The 19,104-nt window shown below is 55.5% G+C and overlaps 1 protein-coding gene across 1 annotated transcript; it reads left to right on the forward strand.

Annotated features, from left to right (window-relative positions):
• Positions 1 to 6,135: 6,135 nt before the first annotated feature.
• Positions 6,136 to 13,837, forward strand: NRN1 (neuritin 1). Its single transcript, XM_068961123.1, has 3 exons — positions 6,136 to 6,190; positions 10,219 to 10,363; positions 13,609 to 13,837. Exons 1-3 carry the CDS (start codon positions 6,136 to 6,138, stop codon positions 13,835 to 13,837), a joined length of 429 nt encoding a protein of 142 aa, XP_068817224.1.
• Positions 13,838 to 19,104: the final 5,267 nt, after the last annotated feature.

Here is a 19,104-nt window from a genome sequence, read left to right on the forward strand (position 1 = left end):
ATAATGGAACCAAAGCATATTCCACTGAAGGAAATAAGGAAGGAGGGAGGGGAGGAGGGAAGAAAGGAAAGGAGGGAAGGAAGTGTGCAAGGAAGGAAGGGAAGGAAGGAGCTCTTCCTGCTGTAGAATGCCAAGCAGCAAGTCCAGAAGAAATGAGGGAAACAGAGACCCACCACTTGCTGACCACCACTGAGGTGGCTGACTTAGACAGGAGTGGTCGGTGGATGCTAGGGCCTTTCTGTGGAGTCATGAGAAGGACTAGGAAGTCCACGTACTCTGGGAACGCTTCCCCCAAAACACTCACCAGTTACAAAGAGGGAGCAATTAATTTGAGGGAGAGACACCTGGCCAGCCAGGCAAACCAGGCCGACATCCCCCTGAGGGGGGGGGAACGGGTCACACGCTGTCACTCCCCAAGAAGACTCACTGAGAAGAAGTCCCCTCATTTCTGAAGTGCCCCCCTCCACGACTGTTTGGTCTGAGTGCAGTGGTAAGAAAGAGATGGACCAGGGTGAGGTCATCCCAGAAGGAAAGGCTCTCAGGAGGCCAAAGGCCCCGAGACACTGAGCACTGTGAACATTAAGCCAGTTTTGCTTATATTCCTGTGATAAACCATACATGCTTTCTCTTCTGTGAAATACCTTTTCATGTCCTTTGCTTGGTTTTATTTCTGTGTGTGTGTGTGTGGTTTATTCCTGGAATAAACCATACATGCTTTCTCTTCTGTGAAATACCTTTTCATGTCCTTTGCTTGGTTTTATTTCAAGGTGTGTGTGTGTGTGTGTGTGTGTGTGTGTGTGTGTGTGGTTTAAGGAATTCTTTAGTTCTTGATACCAATCTTGATGATTTTGGTAATGTATCCTTTCATTTCCTTTAAGGTGTTACTTGGTGAACTAAAGTTTTTCATTTATTATGGTCAAATGTATTAACCTCTTCCAGTTCGTGCTCTGTATGCTTATTTAAGGTTTAAGAGGGACTTTCCCGATGGTCCAGTGGTTAAGACCCCACGCTTCCAGTGCAGGGGGCACAGCTTTGACCCCTGGTCAGGGGATTAGATCCCACCTGCTTCAACTAAGGGTTCAGATGCTGCAACTTATGATCCTGGTGCAGCTAAATAAATAAAAATTTAAGAATATTCATCTATATATTTCATTTAGTTTTAAAAGATTGGGGGGGTACTATTCAAGTCCTTAAGCCACCTAGAATAGATTTTTTAAATAATTAATTTGAAATAACTTTAGACATAAAGAAAAATAGCCAGAGCATTACGAAAAGCTCCCACATACCTTCATCCAAAGATTCGCTGGGTTTAACACTTGGCTGTGTTCTTCCATGACTGCCTATTCATCCCCATTATCGCTAGTCCTTTTCTGAACCTCAAGAGAACAAGCCACACATATGATGTCTCTTCTCCCCTAAGTACTCCAGTGTGTGAACCCCCAAAGCGAGGACGATCTTGTCTGTGATCACTACGCAACTCTCCCACTGGGAAATCAACATCAGTACCAACTGATGTCCAGTTCACAAACTGCAATCAGCTGTTGCTAACTGTCCCGACAGTTTCTCTGACTTTTTGACTGAGGGTCGTACCTAGGAAGGCAGCTTGCATTTTAGCTGTCTGCACTGTTTCAGTGTGAATGGGGACCACACAGATAATTCGGTTTATGATCAAGCACACCTTTGTTTTGTGACCTCTGCATCTTTGTTTTGGGCATGGCTCTGTGTGTATATTTCATAACAAAAATGTTGATTTTTTTAAAAAATAAAATATGTATTATTAAGTACAAAGCTAATCACACGTATACATTTCAAACATAACGTTTGCTCCCAGGATTCGGATTTCTGCACTAAAGTCAAATTTCTTCAGCTGGTCATATATTTAAGCCCTAGAAGTTTCAACTACCTTTAAAGTGGTGATCAAACATGAAAAGTCACCTTACCAAGCAGTAGATGCAAGCCTCTCAAAGCTGATTTTTATCAGGCCTCCTAGCAACAGACATCTGCAAAAATTCCCTCCCCCTGTATATGTTAATTCATATACATATTTCAATATGGTGTAGTTGTCGGTTTTTAAATTAAAAAGACATATACATTCATAGTTGTATTTTGATTAAGGATTTTAGTTAAAGGAATAAAAATGACAGAGCTTCCCTGGTGGCTCTGTGGTAAAGAATCAACCTGCTAATGCAGGAGACCAGGGGTTCAGTCCCTGGGTCAGGAAGATCCTCTGGAGAAGGGAATGGCAACCCACTCCAGTATTCTTGGCTGGAGAATCCCATGGACAGAGACGGGCTACAGTCCACAGGGCTGCAAAAGGGCCAGACATGACTTAGCGACTAAGCAACAGCAAAGAACATAAAAATGACCAACTAAATTTACGAGCGGCATGCACTGTTAGACCAGCCCATTTTAACATTTAGCAGTGGATTTTTTTTCTGACCCAAGAAAAGGTAGAATTTCCTAACAATTGCTCTGGCAATTGCTCTTGCAAATAATTTCAAAGGCTTTTTTTTTTCTTTTTTTTTTTAAGTGGCAGCATCTGGAAGGTCCACTTATGGTGGACTGGTAGAGAGAGCTGGGACATGGACTGCTCAGAGCTCTGCCCTGTTGCCAATGCCAGGACACTCGCACCCTCATCAGGTGGCTACGTGTGTGTGGAACCCTGCCTGCCGCTGAGATGGGGCTTCAGGACCGCCAACTGAGAAAGAAAGGCAGTGCCAACCAGACTTAGAGACCATGGCCTCTTCCTGGTAGACTTGGGGACAGGGAGTTTTGCATTTTCACGTCTTAATTATGCAGACTGACTTTCAGGGGTACCTCTGGTTCAATTTGATATGTAGATCCAAACAGCACCACTGACTTTTTTTTTTATCTTATCCTGAATAGTATTTGTTTCTTTAAATTTGAATGAAATGATTTATCAAAAGGAAACATGTCCTCTACAAGAAGGCGCCTGTAACTAGCATCCTTTATTCCTTGGGCGGCACCTCCACAGTATTCTAGAAAACCTCCTGTTCACAAAACCCCGAAGGTGAAAACCACCTTGGAGATCACCTAGTCCGATCTCCTCCGTTTTTCAGATCACCAGACCGCAGTTCAGAGAAGCAGGGGCGGGCGGTCGGGCCGCAGGGGGGCGGGGCGCCGGGGGGCGGGGCGCCGGGGGGCGGGGCGCCGGGGGCGGGGCGCCGGGGGGCGGGGCGCCGGGGGGCGGGGCGCCGGGGGCGGGGCGCCGGGGGGCGGGGGGCCGACAAGGGCCGGTCATCACGGAACTGACAACACAAGGCCTGGTTACCTGCGTCTTCCCACTCTAGTCCACTGCTCTTTCGCCTCAAGTATGATGTGGAGTGGACGTTTCAAATTAAAAAAAGAAAGGAGGAAACTTTCTCCAAGTCCACCTTCAACCGTGGGTATTCCCCGCAATGTTCGCAAACAGCCCGCATGCGTTGGTAACTAGGGATTTCGTTATCCTTTAACTAAGAAATTAGGGGGAAACAGCCTCGCAAGCAGTACCAATTGCAGAACGACCTGGACTTTTAAAAATAAAATAATTTTTAAAAAACCAGCATCTGCTTTCAGCCATTCACCCCATATCATTAATGCGTGATACTGACTCTACTCTCACTTTCCAAACGACCCACAGCAGCGAGGGGAGGCTGGGCGAAAGTGGACAAAAGTGGAGAGAAGACCCGCGGGGGTCCCAGGGGCGGCGCCCCTTCCCCCTCAGCACGCGCCCACCAGACGCTGGCGGCTGTGCGCATGCGCAGACCGCCCGCACCCCCGCCCCCCGACTTCACTCCGCTTTATTTAGGCCTTCAGCTCTGCCTGCTCGCACGCCCCCAGCGCCCCAAGTTCGGATGACAGGGGGCGGGGTGGAGGAAATCCCAGGGCACTCTTGGAAGCTCCTGAGTGGGTGGGCAGGAAAAACGGCAAGGACGTTGACAAATATATCCTTTTCCCGCCGCCCCCCACCGCGGGCCTCGCAGCAATCTGGGCTGGGCGCGGGCGCCCCAAGTCTGGGCCGAGCGGGGCCGGGGCGCGCGCTTGGGGCCCCGGGGGTGGGGCGGAGCCGTGGGCGGGGCCTGCGGCGGCTCCCCGAGGCCCCGCCCCTCGGACCAACCTCTCGCCTCGCCATTGGAGGGCGTGGGGGGCGGGTCCCAGGGACACCCCCCCTCTCGCCACCGGCCCCCTCCCCGCCCCCCGCCGCCCCTGTTTTCGGCTCCTCCAGGCGCCCTCCCTGCTCAGGGAAAGGAAACACCCGGGGCGACCACAAGGCTCCGGGACGCTGGAAAGGCGCGCCCCCCCAACCCGGCCCGGCCGCCCAGACCGTAGGCCTGGAGATGTCAGGGAGGGTGGGATACGGGGCCCCGCCCCCAGGCCCCCACCTCTGGGTGCGGGATCCGGCGGGTGCGGGTAAGGGCCCACGTTGTGCAGTCACGCGGTGCCGCAGTCAGGCCCCGCGCTCCCCTTTAGCGCGTCACCCTCCACCGCCCTTCTTTCGCGCCTTCTTCTCCTTTCCGCGTCTATGCCTCCCCAGAGACGCGAGCGCCGATGGCGCGGCTCCGGGGGAAAGTGAATGCGACTCGATGTCACCTTAACCACGCATAGCTACTGCTCACTTAACATCTCGTTTTCTCCTGTAATTTGGGGAGATTTAAGGGGTCATTTTCATTTTTCATTTATTTTTTCTCTTCATGCGCTTAAAGTTGGCCGACTCCTTCCTTAGCATGTGATGAAAGAAGCTAGAGTTTAGGCTTCTCGGTGCAGAGAAAGGGAAGAAAACCAAAGCTTAACGGCGTTTAGGAAGAACGCCTCTCATCCTTAACTCACGCTGCTGGGTAGCAGCACCTCACAGGAGCACAGGCGCAGCTGCAGAAGCGCTTGGTTGCAGAGAAGGCTGCGTCTACAAGGGTGTGCGCCCGAGCACCAAACAGTGCAGGTGTGTGTGGACCGGGTGTGCGTGTGCGTACGTGAGGTACGTGTGCGCGTGTTTGTGCGGCCCAACAACAACAACAACAAAACCTCAAGAGGCGCATCAGGATCAGAAGGAACCCCTCACACTGGTGATGGCCTCGGAAATTTCCCAAAGGTCTGAGAGTTAGTAAATCCCTTGATCCGAAAGTCACCTTTGCAGAGCTCCTTCCTGCCGGCTCTCCCCGCTCCCCAAGATATGTGATGCCGCGTCTCTAGAAGCGGCCTCTTGCCTGCGCGGGCATCACGGAGGGCACGCGGTGCACATTTCAGGGGCCCCGCAGGGGCAGAGTAAACCCCGGGGCCCCGGCGTGTGCGCGCGCTCCGGGCCCTGCGTGCGGGAGGGTCTGGAGCGCTCCGCTGGGCTCGCGGGCACGCGCGTGTGTGTGCGTGAGTGTGTGCTCACGCGCTCCAGACCGTGCCCCCGAGCCCAGCCGCAGGGCTGGAGAACGCGAGCAGGCCAGCGCAGGGGGCAGGTGGGGGTATCAGATTCTTAGAGCTGAGCTGTTTTCCCCTCCAGCTCCCGCTCCTCTGAACCCCGCTGCAACGTAGGGAGGGGGCTGGATTAGCCCAGGAGCTGGTGGAGGAGCGGCCTGAAACAATCGAGTGGGCGCGCCAGGACTACCCGGCTGCAGGCGGGGAGGGGAGAGGGAGCCCCGGTTCTGCGCAGAGAGGGGGCGGGGTTGGGGGGGGGCCCCGGGAACGGCGAGGAGGCGGGGATGGCCGCCGAGCTGGGGAAGTGGTCCCCCCCCACCCCCGGGAGGCGAGAACTCTTCGGACAGCACATTAATTGGAGATAACTGATTAATTCGAGCTGCTGATGACTATAAATGGCGATTCTCTACCAAGGTGTCTTTATTTAAAAAAAAAAAAAATCGTTCCGTGTCATCCCCCACGTCAGGCCGGCCCGTGGGCGTGAGGCTGTGCTTCCTCCGCCCCCTCCTAATGGAGTGAACCATTCCCAGCTCCCCCCCTCCCTCGGCCGCTCTCTCTCTTTCTCTCCCTTCCTCGCTCCCTCTCTTTCTCTCCTCCCTCTGCCTTCCCCGTGCATAAAGTCTCCGTCGCTCCTGGAACTTGTTGGCAATGCCTATTTTTCAGCTTTCCCCCGCGTTCTCCAAACTAACTATTTAAAGGTCTGCGGTCGCAAATGGTTTGACTAAACGTAGGATGGGACTTAAGTTGAACGGCAGATATATTTCACTGATCCTCGCGGTGCAAATAGGTAAGTGGACGGCGGGCCGGGCTCGCGGAGGGCGGCGGGCGGCGGTGGCCGGGCCCGAGGCACCCGGGGGGACCGACTAGCCCGCGGTCGCCGGCGGGTGCGGAGAAGCCGGCAAACCCCAGGGATGGGGGCATCGGCTCCTAGGGACTGGCGCGTCCCGGGTTGGTTTTGCTAAAAAAGAAAGAGAGAGACTCCAAATATTCGCCAGGAAGTGTGTGCGGCCGGCTTTCTGGAGGGGCTGTCCGCTCTTTTTTACAAAGCGCACGTCCGTCCGTATTTGCTTCTTTCTCTTGGGTGCACCAGGTTTGGTGCGCTTTGGGGAAATGCATTGCTCCCTGCCATACTGCAAGGCTTTATTTTGAAGGGTCGAAAGGTGAATGCAGGAACAAGATGGCTAGGCAGCTAGAACTGGAAAGTTTATGTGCAGAATGCAAAGATATTCTGGGGCTCAGACTGCTGCATTTAGAACTTTGTCATTCTCCCGCCCCCCCCACCATATCCTAACTGCAGCGTTCACATCGGGCAGCTCAGACAGGGCTAGGGGGCACATTGAGAATGATAGGAAACCCCAGAGTATATCTTTTAATACGCTTATCATTAAGGAGCTTGAGTTCAGCTAAATATATATGGATATAATTTTCTATGCACATTTGCCTCTTCTTTTCCACACAGGCATCTGTGTGTTACATACAGGAAGGGGTTAAGAAGTGTTTGCAATGTGTGGTGTTGGGTGTTTGTAATTTTTGCTAGTTTGGGATTGCTTATGGATGGATTCACATAGTCCCCATTTCATGTTAAGGAGCCTTGAGTCCTAGTTCCACTGTCGTTGGGGCTTTTGAAAGTTCCTATTTTTTTCCATCCAAAATGAAGGAGGCGTAATGGAAGGGAACACGAGAAAACTCCTTTCTCTGTTGCTGGGTCAGAGCATTAATTAATGTAGCCTCAAAGTGAAAGTGAAGCAGATTATTAATAGAATGGACAAGAGAAAAAATAGAAACTCTTCAAATGGGTTTTCTGGAGAGGAGGGAATTGTTGGCTCCTATCATTTGAGGCTGTAGCATTCTTTGCAGACAAATCCTTGCAGTATTGCGGGAGGGGGGGGTTGCTTTAGGGAATTGGTTTGGTTGGGGCAAGAGATGAAATGCATAACATTCTTCTTCATGAGAAATATGGAACAAACAGGCTTTGGAGTTATCTAGACATTAACATGGATTCTTTGCAATAGGTTTTTATGCATTTGACAGGATTTTCAGAATCTGATTTTCTTTTCTGCATGAACATTGTAGGGATTTTAGAGTGTACAGATGCAGGATGTCGGCGGCATTTCCTTTAATTCCAAGAAACGATTTGATGTTTTGAATCTTTGACATTCATGCAAAGAGCCGCAATAAATAAAGAACATTTCTGATTGCAACAAATCCCTTAGATCTTGGAAATAAGTGGATGTGGTTTTTGCAATGACTGCAGATTTTTAGAGAGCAAGACAGCAGTTGTTTTTTATATAGGGCTTGTAATTGCCAAAGGTTTGGGACTCTGCATTCCCTGTGAGAAATAACCTTACTTTGAACGGAGACTGTGCATGTGAAAAACGCTTGAAACACATTAACCTCGGCCGGGAAATGACCATTTGTTGGCTGTGGAATTAAAATTGAGCATGTTTGTTCCCGAATGCCTGCCCTTTCCCGAACCGGAGGCTCGATCTTTATTAATTCATGGCTGGGAGCTGTCCCAAATCACTGACATTTGGCAAGAAAAATGGGGGCTGGGCAAAGACGGGGAGGTGGAGGGGTGGTGAAGGCGAGTGAAGACTAGGCGGGAGGAAGTTCGGAATGAATGAGAGGTCGAGCAAATGAATGAGCGGAAGGAAAGGGCACAAGACGCGGACACAGTGCAGGGCAGAGAAGTAGCCCAGGCCACCCGCCCGAGCCTCGATGAGCCGGGGCTCAGGAAGGACAGCAGGGGGCCCGGGCTGACGCCTGCCCCTGTGCAGGAGCCTTCCAAACGCGCCCAGGGGCAAGCCCCCGGCCTCCCCAGCCAACTAGAGACCGAGGAGTCCGAGGTGCAAAAGACAGAAATGTTCACGACTTATTTTACACGCGCGCGCACACACACATGCGCGCTGTGGAAGGTTTTCCAGCAGCCCCTGAAAACATACCACGACAGAAGCGCTTCCCGCGTCCCCCCCAGCCCGCTCCGCGACCCCGGAGAACCCAGTTTCTCTTTAAAATATTGTCAGTGCATCTTAGGGGCTGCTTTTTCGCCTCCAAGTTTTGGGGGTGAAGGTGAGAAGAGATTGGGGGCCGGGGAGAGAGGATGGACTGTATTTTATTTCCTTTGCTCGCCGCAAAGCAGCGCTTGCGGTGTGGTTTACAGGGGACGCCGCGCAAGGCTCATTTCATCCGCCCTCGTTCGGTTAGAAAAAAAAATTCGTTTATTCCTTCATTCTAGCTCAGTGTTCTAGCTGATACTGCAGTCCAGGGGCTCTTGCTATTTCGTGAGGGGACCGGGAGATTGACGAAGGTTGACGTATCGGCCCGAGCTTCCCGTTCCGGATTAGAAAGCTTAAGGCCCGCCCCGCTCTCCCTGCAGCAATTTGCAAATGGTGCGCTCTCGGAGGCCTCTGCGGGTTCGGTCACCTTCCCCCTAGCCTGCTCCTGGCCCAGGGACCGGCGGCTGGGAGCGGTGAGGTGTCCGGTCCTCCCCGGAGACACACGCGAGCGATGGAGCCCTGAACGTCGCCTGGAAGCGGCGGGCGCTCAGGACTCGGGCCCTGGAGGCCCCTCTCTCCCCTTCCCTCGCCCGGCAGCGCAGATCTGCGCTTCGCGTGCGTACTCCAGGCGCCCAGGGTGCTTTTGGCCGCTGGCTTAGGCATCTTCAGCTCGGGATGGAGAGAAAGGGCCTTGGCAGCGCAGCCGCCGCCTGGAGCCCGTCTCTCTCTAGGGTCCCGTGCCTTGGGGCTTGGCTGGCCTGAGACCAGCATCAAGGACTCGGTGTCCCCTGAGTTTCCTCCTCCACCTGCTGCCTCCGCTCCGGCTGCGACCCCCGCTCCTCTGGGGGAAGCCCCGAGCCAGAGGCCGAGAGCCCCTGGTGGCAGCCACCCTGGCCCCCAGCTGCAGAGCTGGGGCTTGGAGAGGAAGGGTCGCGCCTCGTCGATGGCTGGCGGAGCCGGGCTGGTTTTTCCCGAGGAGCTGAGCAAGGCAGAGGGAAGCAAGGGACCGGCCTCAGGGATCTGTCCTCCAGGGAGGTGACCCAGGGTCACTAGCTCGGACACATCCTGACCCTGCCGGCCCTAACTGCCCGGGACCACCCTTCCCCCTCCCAGTCTAGGGGTGTAGGGGTGCAGACGGGGACCTCACTAGGAACTCCACAGTAGACAATCCCTGTTATAATGAAACAATCCAAGTCAGTGGCTGCTGGGGGCTTCCAGAGAATTTATTTGTTTATTCGTTCAGCAGTACTTGCCCAGCGCCCACTCTAAGCAGCAGGCCCCAAGCCCAGGGATTGTTCACAGACACTCGGCTGGGCTGCGGGGCCCAGCTCTGAGCCTCCCAGCCCCGAGCCTCCCAGCCCCTTCCTCACCCCTGCACTGTGCCGTCACACCCCTCCATCACCTCACAAAAGGGAAACCGCACTGCGAGAGCCTTGATGGGCGGCTAGGGGTGTGTTGGGGAAGCTAAGCAGGGAGCCAGGAGAAAGAAATAAAGAGGCAGGGGAGGTGAGAAGAGGGAGCGAAGGAAACCGAAAAAGATGCGGAGAGCGATGCAGGTGGGGGTCGCAGGGTAGGAAAGGCCTGGACTCCCCCGCCCCCGTACCTGTGCATGCGGGCCACCTGCAGAAGACGCTGGGTTGCTGCAGCTCGAAAGTTCTCGGCCCCACCGTTCATTCACCTTTCGCCCTGGCGCGCTCCGAGCCTGGGCGCCACTGGACACGGCTGGATGGGGCGATGCTCACTGGGTCCCGACGGGCAGGCTGCGGGGCTCCAGGGCCGGGTGGTGGCACCGCTGACCAGTGTCCCCTGCTCCCCGCAGCGTACCTGGTGCAGGCCGTGAGAGCAGCGGGCAAGTGTGATGCGGTCTTTAAGGGCTTTTCAGACTGTTTGCTCAAGCTGGGCGACAGCATGGCCAACTACCCGCAGGGCCTGGACGACAAGACGAACATCAAGACCGTGTGCACGTAAGTGTCCTCTCTGTTGCGCGAGGTTTCGGTGCTGGGGGGCGCATTGTGGAGGTGGGAGGGCGCCTCACCTCCCGCCCTCAGGCCTTGGCTGGGGCCTGCCCTGTCCAAGGGGACCCTGTGGCTTGGAATGGGCAGAGGAAGATCCTTTCCTTGGGGCCCAGTCCCACGCTCCACAGCCTGACCCGTGCGCACAGAGGCACGCGCAATCCACACCCTGGAACCTCCGGACCCGGGGGTGAGGGGGCACCGACAGCTGCTGGCAGCTCCTCTCCAGGCTTTGAGGCCCTCTTCCTCTTCCTCTCCTGCTGCGGGAATGAGCACTTCAACCGGGACACTTGGTTTGGCTTGAGGGGCGTTTTAGGTAGTTCTACCAGGTTTGCCTATAAGGAAAGGAACTCCCCTATTTTGTCCCCTTCCTCTAATAAAATTCCCCTCTGGCACAGGCCAAGAAACTTCACTGGCAGCAAGTGAGTGCAGATCCCTCTTTCTCTTTCGAGGAGAGAAACTGAAAGAATATTTTATTTTGTGTGGATGGCTTTGCCCACATGTCCAGTAACCATCTCTGCGGAGTTTGGAGCCAATTTGGAGCTTTAGGGTAGCTATCTCCCTCGCTTATCCCCCCCCTTCCTGCATCTGCAAGGTGTCCCCAGCCCAGGGCCGCTAAGGGCCCAACAAGGCCCAGGGGTGTTTGCCCAGAGCCTGGCTAGAAAGCACAGCTCCCACTGGCAAATGAGGGTAGCAGAGTACTGTGGAGGGTCAGTCACATCTCAGCTAAGGCAGACCTTAGAAATATCCCCATCTTCTGCAAGACACATGCACACACACTTTCATTTTATTTTTCAAAAACAGCTGTAACCCTTCCCACCCCCATCACGGCCCTTCCCGTAAAGCCCAGGCAGAAGGTGTTCCTTGTTCCCCAGAGGTTGCGGTGACCACTTTCTGCGCCCTCCCTTGTATACTCTCAAGTCCTTCCTCTCTCCCTAATTCCTTGGGGGTGGCATGTTATTTGTTAAGCACTGAGTAGTTCGATGGGGGTAAATTTTGCTACAGGCTTTCTTCAATACCCTGGTGTCCACCAGAAGCCACAGCAGCCAAGTGGCTGCTACTTTCCTATCAGGAAAGGGACAAAAGGCTGCGTCTGGGATGCACACGCACCTGTTTTAATCCTAAATTCTGATGACAGGGAAGAAAGTACCTTTAAAGATGGGCAAAAGTGTAAATAGAGATCAGCTCTCAATTCCTCCATCGTTTGCCCAGATTTGCTTATTCCAAGCTGTTGGGTTTTTAGCAGGAGAATGGAAATGGGGTGGGGCCCTCCCAGAAGTGGCAGAGACCACAGCTGGGCTGAGAGCCACTCTGTTGGTGGCACTAAAGCCACCTCCTCTCAGTGCTGTGTGCTTAGTCGCTCAGCCATGTCCGACTCTGCAACTCCATGGACTACAGCCCGCCAGGCTCCTCTGTCCCTGGGGATTCTCCAGGCAAAAATACTGGAGTGGGTTGCCAAGGCCTCCTCCAGGGGGTCTTCCCAACCCGGAGATCGAACCCAGGTCTCCCGCATTGCAGGCGGATTCTTTACCATCTGAGTCACCAGGGAAGCCCACCTCCTCTCAGACCCACCTGGATTCTGTCCTCCTCTGCCCAATCTCTCTTCCAGGAAGACCTGGTCCCCATCTGGGCATGCATAAAGAAAGGAGAGATTGAAATGTCCTTTGGGAGGTGTAATTATGCAGAGAGCTGTCCTGCCGCCTCTCCATTTCTCTAAATCTCAGTATTTATTACAAATTGAGGAACATGGAAGGCCTGTGCCCCAGGCCCTGCAGTCCTCATAAATCAGAGACTCAGGGAGGTCATTAGAAAGCAGCCGGAGCTCAAGGCAGTCCAACAGAAGTTTATAACTTGACTGTCAGCCGAAGACGGGGTTGGGAGTTGGAAACCAGGACAAAGCCTGCCTTCAGCGTGCTTACTGTCCAGGCCGGTGAGCAGAAAGGAGGGAGGGAAGGAAAGAACGCACAGATTTCGTGGAGGGCCCTCGCTGGTGACCTGACACCAAGGGCCCTGGCGAAGGGGGAGCCAGACCGGAGTTAGCAAGACGGCACGGATCGACCCAGCCCTGAAAGGAGACAGCGGCCCAGGAATCGATCACGGGTTGGAATTATATTTAGTCTGGAGATCTATTTTGGGTTTTCAGAGGAAAAGGGGGACAATAAAAAAAAAAAGGACGAGTTGGATGAAGCTTGTGGGGGCGGGGCTAGGAGCCGAGCCCGGGAGGATCGAGCGGCCGAGGAAGGCGCGGGCTCCGGAAGAGGCGAGCAGGGAGAACCGGGAGCTGCCCTCGAAGGCCGGCGCGGCGGGCTCTACGCCGGCCCCGGGCCCTGCGCCTGGGGGCGGGGGGCTGGCACCACCTCCCGAAGGTCGCGGGGTCCAGGGCCGAGCAAAGGCCTGGGGATGGGTGAGGGGTCGGGGAGAGCAGGGACCAGTCGCCCAGGGCCTGAGCTCTATGGGTTAAGGAAACTGGAGGAGGCGAGGGAGCCGGCCCGGGGGCACGGGCGCTGGCACTCACCGACTCCGGGGAGGCAGAGGCGGGCGGTCGTCTCCGCACCGGATCCGAGCCGGGAGGGCGAGGCGAGGGGCCGCGGAGGACCGAAGCGAGCGAGGAAGAGGAGGGTGCGACGAAGGGACCCGGGGGGATACCCGAGGGGAGGAGAAAGGAGGAAGACAAAGAAGGGGAGAAGGGAGACGAGGAAAGAGGGAGACAAAAGGCGGAGCGGAGGAGACGGAAGGCCGAGGCGGGCGGGCGCGGCGGCCTGGAGACGGAGGGAGGGGAAGGAAGGGCGAGGGGAGGGGGGCGCGGAGCCGCGGGGAGGGCTGCGCGCCGCGCCGGCCGGCCGTCCTGCAAGCTGAGAGGCATTAATGGGCGGCAGCTTGCGCGGCTTAGCGCTGTTTTCCTAGCTGTGCCCGCAGAGGCCCGCAATCTGTCAGCGCAGGCCCAGGTGCCAGCGCGGCGCCGTGGGCGCGGAACCCGACCGGGAAGGGGCGGCCCCACCTTGGACAGCGGCTCCCGGGACGGGACGAGGTCCCGGGGGAGTGGGTAGAGGGAAGAGAGAGGGGGCGCCCCGGGCTGCAGAGAGGAGTGTCGCCGGGAGCTTGGCCGGGCCGCGAGGGGGACGCTCGCGGGGCGCAGGCCCGGAGTTCTGCCCGCGCCCACAGTGAACCCCCTTCTGCTCTGTTCTGTTCCTCGCCAGATACTGGGAGGATTTCCACAGCTGCACGGTCACGGCCCTTACGGATTGCCAAGAAGGGGCGAAAGATATGTGGGATAAACTGAGAAAAGAATCCAAAAATCTCAACATCCAAGGCAGCTTATTCGAACTCTGCGGCGGCGGCAACGGGGCGGCGGGGCCCCTGCTCCCGGCGCTGCCCGTGCTCCTGGTGTCTCTCTCGGCAGCTTTAGCGACCTGGCTTTCCTTCTGAGCGCCGGGTCGGCTCCCCCCGCGCGCGCCCGCACTCACGCCATGCTCCCGGAAACCGAGAGGAAGATCCATACGTTCTTTGGGGACGTTGTGATTCTCTGTGATGCTGAAAACACTCATATGGGAATTGTGGGAAATCCTGATTCTCTTTCTGATTTCGTTTGGTTCCTTGTGTTTCATTTGCCAAATGTTACCGATCAGTGAGCAAGCGAGCACAGCCCAAACTCGGACCTCAGCTTCAGTCCGTCTTCACACAGAAACACGAAAACGGCAAACCCACCCCATTCTTTTTTTTTTTATTTATTTTTATTTTTTTGGCACAAGAATCTCAGGAACGGCCCTGGGCCGCCTACTATATTAATCATGTGAATACATGACCAATGATGGGCTCCTCCTAACAGGAAAGAGGAGAGGAGAAGGCCAGGGAAATGCGCTGAACAGAACAGCATCTCGTGAATAATTCACGCTCACTGTCTTTCTAACACAGAATCTTGTTTTGATCATTTCCACTGCACATTTCTCCTCGAGAAAAGTGAAAGGACAGATGGTTGGCCTTGTGTTTCAAGGCTACGATGGGGAGAGGGAGGGAGTTGAGGAAACCTCGGGTCAGAGGTACAGGCTGCCAGAAGCAACGCTGCTGAAGTCACTGAAAGGTTAAGCTTTACCTGCTCGTGTTGATGCATCTTTCGAAGTCCACTGCCCTGGTTTTCCCTCTTGTTTTAGCTGTTCCACATACAGTAATACCTGAATATCCAACGGTATAGATCACAAGGGGGGGATGTTAAATGTTAATCTAAAATATAGTTAAAAAAAGATTTTGACATAAAAGAGCCTTGATTTTAAAAAAAAGAGAGAGAGATGTAATTTAAAAGTTTATTATAAATTAAATTCAGCAAAAAAAAAAAAAGATTTGCTACAAAGTATAGAGAAGTATAAAATAAAAGTTATTGTTTGAAATAGGGGTGTCCTCTGTTTCCTGGCCCAAGCCTGCTTTCTTGGCCGAGTTCTCTTGGGGTTCCCTGAAGGGACACAGGATGCCACGTGGTAAATTCACCAGCTCACCAGCCATCTGATAACCTACAGTCCTCAAACCTTGGGTTACCAGAACATCTTGCCGCTTCCCTGAAATCGTGTTTGCTTAAGAGAAAGGGGAAGCTATATTTTACTTCTGTAAGCCAAAAGGCAGGGGTTCTTCCTAGGGGAGGTTTGGGGGCGCTGGCCTTGGGCGCCTCTGAGAATGCACACGCGGACCCACGCGGGTCAGAAGCCCGAGCACCGGCCTACGGGCCGAGCCCTGCTCGCGAGTCGCCGCTTCCTCTGTCGTGGCCGGAGGCAGCTCTCGGAGGAACCACCATTAAGGGCTCCAGCGGAGGGGCCAGAGGCGTGGTCCCTGGCAGGGATCGGGCGAGTCCTTTCATAATTAATAAGACAGTTCAGCTGAAACGGCGAGGGCCCCATCGATCCGGCCGGCGAGCTGCTTCCACCTCTCCTATTTTTGGCCCGCCTGGTCTCACGGAGAAGTAACGGCCCGCGAGTAAACTCAGAGGAGCAGCCTCGGGTCTGGGACTGCCGGAGGAGAGCAGGCTGCGGGAGGCAGAGCCGAAGGTGGGTCCCCGGGTTCCAGGGCGGCGAAGTCGGATTTCCTGGACAAAGTGAGGGTGGAGGTGGGCGAGGGAGGGGAGGAGGGGCGGAAGCTGGCGGACCGCAAAGGAGGCTGCGGAGGCGGCCGCGGGTGCCGGCGCCGGCTCCTAAGGGGGTGCGCGGGGGCCCTGAAATGCAATGTGTAAACAATCGCTGGAGTAACCGTTCATAAATCAAACCCAGTGGGTCGAGCGCAATCTGCATTCCCCCCTCGGATTGAATTCCAGCAACACATGCGCCCCTGCGCCCGGAGCGCTGGGAAGCGGCGAGGATTCTGAACCGCGGCATCTATTAGCGCGGCCGGTCCACGCACGCGCCGCGCCCGCCCCTCCGGGGGATATTCCCCCGCCGCCTCTCCAACCCGCCAGCTCTCCTGCCCATCCCTCGTCTCAGGCCAAACCCAACGAGATCTAGCTGCCTGCGCGCAGTGGTCACCCACTAAGGAGCTCTGGCTGTTTGGTAAAATAGACCTTGGTTCTAGTTGTTTCGATGGTGATTTTCGGTCTCAGTATAAATGGCACGATTCTAACCTGAGCTCAGCGCCTGGAATTCAAATTAAAATTTCTGAGCCTGTCTTAAATACGAATCTACTTAATGAGGGAGGGAAGGAGGGAGGGAAAGAAAGAGGGCTTACACCGGCCATTCTTGTTTTAACATCTTGCCTCCTAATCATGCCTCTTGCTGCCCCCAAAACGCGGGCGAACCAGCGCGCACCACTGGGCCCCTTGCTCGCCAAAGGAAAAAGCAAGCGGCGTTCTCCCCAGGCTTGAGATGGCAGTGGGGAGACCCTCGGGACACACGGAAGAGGCCCCCCCTGCCACGGCGCGGGCTTCCCCCCTGAGAAGCGACCTCTTCCGAGGTCTGGAAGGAGACCAGGAGGAGGGAGGGGCTCCGTCGCCCTCGTCTGCCGGACCTGATGCTCCTGCGGCCTCCCAGGCGGGGCTGCCCTCGAGGGAAGCCTGTCTCGGATCGTCCCAGGGAGTCTCCCGAAAGCTGGGTGCCGCGTAGGGGCTCCCTCGCCTTGTCTCAGGCCCCGGGCCCATCCTCACATGCTCCTGGATGGAGCCCAGTTTCACCGGGCGCACCTGGCGGGTTAGAGGCCGCTCCTTCTAGTTGCGGTGATTGTTCAGTTATTATCACGCCGTCTTCGACTGTAATTTGTTTAACCAGGATGACATCTCCATATGTTAGCTGGTGTTACCGGGTTTTTTGTTTGTTTGTTTGTTTTTAAAGCAGCATCGGGGGTAAGCCCTGATCCCAGCTCAGGGAGGTATTAACCAAGGTGGGCCGCAAGTCAGTCCAAAGGCGGAGAGGGGGTGGGCGGGGGTGAGGAGTGACGATCAAGCAGGAAGGGGATGGGGTCTACCGTGCCGACCACCTGGGCCCGGTACTGCACTGCACGCACCTAGCTGCCAGCCCTGGAGGACCTGGGACAGGGGAAGGGGCCTCCTACCCTCCACCCCCTGCCCAAGTAGACTCAAGACACAGGAGTCCGCCCACCTGAGTGTGATGCTTGGTTATCTTCAGGGAAAACTCAGAGAGGCCCGCTCCAGAGTCCCCGCTCAGCCCGGAGCCCTCGGGAGGTGGCTGTACGGGGGGCGCAGAGGAGAAGTGCAAGGGAAGGAAAAGGCCGAGGGCGTGCAAAATGAGGACTCAGGCCTGGGAGAAAGACGGGGAAACCTGATCCAGGAGTGGGGCGAGTGGAGGGGCTGGAGGGAGGCAGTCGCCTTGGGCTGGAGACCCCAGAGCTGTGGGCCAGAGGCGGGGGTACAGATGAGCCTGCGGCCTGTTCTCATTCAGGAACCTCCCCGAAAAGCGAATCTGCACGAGGCTCCCCACGGAGATTTTCTTTCTGTGTATCTGGAAATTCTTTCACTCTGACGGATTCTGGGCGGGAGAGGCGAGTCGCCGCGCGGGTGGGGGTGGGGGCGCGGTGCGGGGCAGGCTGAGTGCAAGCACCAGGAGTCCAGAGTTCGATGGATGGGTGGCAAAGACAGAGAGGCCTTTTCTCCCTCCCCAAACTCCCTCCAAGCCTAGCAGAGTTGCTTCCGGAAGGTCTTCAGCCCTCCTCTCTCTCCCACTCCCCGCCCCCCACAAGGGGCTCCATCCTGGCAGGACCAGCTGGCGCCTGAGGGGTCCACACTCTGAAACAGTCCCCCACCCTGTCCCCTGGGGCCTGAGGGAGGGCTCCCGGCCACCCCTCCCTTCCTTCCCAACACCCACCAAAGGAGATCAAAGGACTGTGGCCTCACCCCTCGCCCGGGTGTGAAAACAGAGTGGGCGGCTGGAGCCACGCGCACACTGGCCATGGGGCTCTCCCAAGAGTCACTGGCGGCCACTGTCCACGCCTGCCGAGGCCTGCGTGGCAGGAGCTATGCAATGATGTCGTTCGGAGCTTTCCCGGAGGAACAGCATCTCCTGGGACCATGGCAGTCTGGGTACCAAACCCAAATGCCGGAATGAAAAAAATGGGCCCAGAGAGAAGGGAATTGTGATTGCCAGGGAGGGTGGGGTGGGGTGGGGTGGGGTGGGGTGGGGTGGGGAGGTGGACTGGAGGTTTGGGATGAGCAGATGCAAACTACCACATACAGGATGGATGAACGAAAAGGTCCTGCTGTACGGCACAGCAAACTCTGTTCAGTATCCGGCGATAACCATTGTGGAAAGTTATGCTAATGAATATATGCACACATACGCATATACCTGAATCACTTCACTGTACACCAGTAACACAGATTATAAATCAACACTACGTCAACAAAACGACATTTTAAAAAATAAATAGAATGAGCCAGGAAGGAAGAAAGAAAGAAAGGAACCGGGAGCCGTGCTGCCTAGCCGGACTAAGGCAATGTCCCCCACTCAGCCCTGGTGCGGGGAAGGAAGGACAGGGACAAGGAGGCATGTAAACGCTGCATCCAGATTCTCACCCTGGAAGGACATGCCTTCAGGGAGCTAGAAGACCTCTGTCGCCGGCCACATAGCCAAGGCTGGACTCCTTACCCCCTCCAGACCTCACTTTCCTTGGGGATGGTCATTCCTGCCTCATGCGGTTGTACTTTGTCTCAGATGTGATATGGATGGAGCACTTTCCTGCTACTCGCCTCTTACCTGCTGTTAGGTGTTATTATTCTTGTTCACTCCTGCCTCCACACAGGCTTAACCCCATGGTCTTAATGAATTCTTTACAATAATCTGGAGTGGAGAGCTTCATTATGACCTTTAATACTGTGAGGCACATTTCCTTTATAGAGCTGTGTGTGTGTGTGTGTGTGTGTGTGCACGCACATGTGTGCACTCAGTCACGTCTGATGCTTTGTGACTTCGTGGACTGTAGCCCGCCAGGCTCCTCTTGCCGGGATTTCCCAGGCAAGAATACTGGAGTGGGTTGCTGTTTCCTTCTCCAGGGGATCTTCTCAACCCAGGGATCCAACTCACATCTCCTGCACTGGCAGGCATGTTCTTTTCCACTGAGCCACCTGGGAAGCCCCTCCCTTTACAGGCCAGCAACTTAATTTCCTCTTGCTACAGGCTACCCAGTGCTCCAGCCTGTGCTAATCTTCTCGGGAAGCTCTAAATAAGCTTCCTGAGTTGTCAGCCTCTGGAGAGGGTCTGTGTCCCTAGACC

This window comes from Capricornis sumatraensis, chromosome 22 (genome assembly GCF_032405125.1).
Source record: "Capricornis sumatraensis isolate serow.1 chromosome 22, serow.2, whole genome shotgun sequence".
Taxonomy (NCBI): domain Eukaryota; kingdom Metazoa; phylum Chordata; class Mammalia; order Artiodactyla; family Bovidae; genus Capricornis; species Capricornis sumatraensis.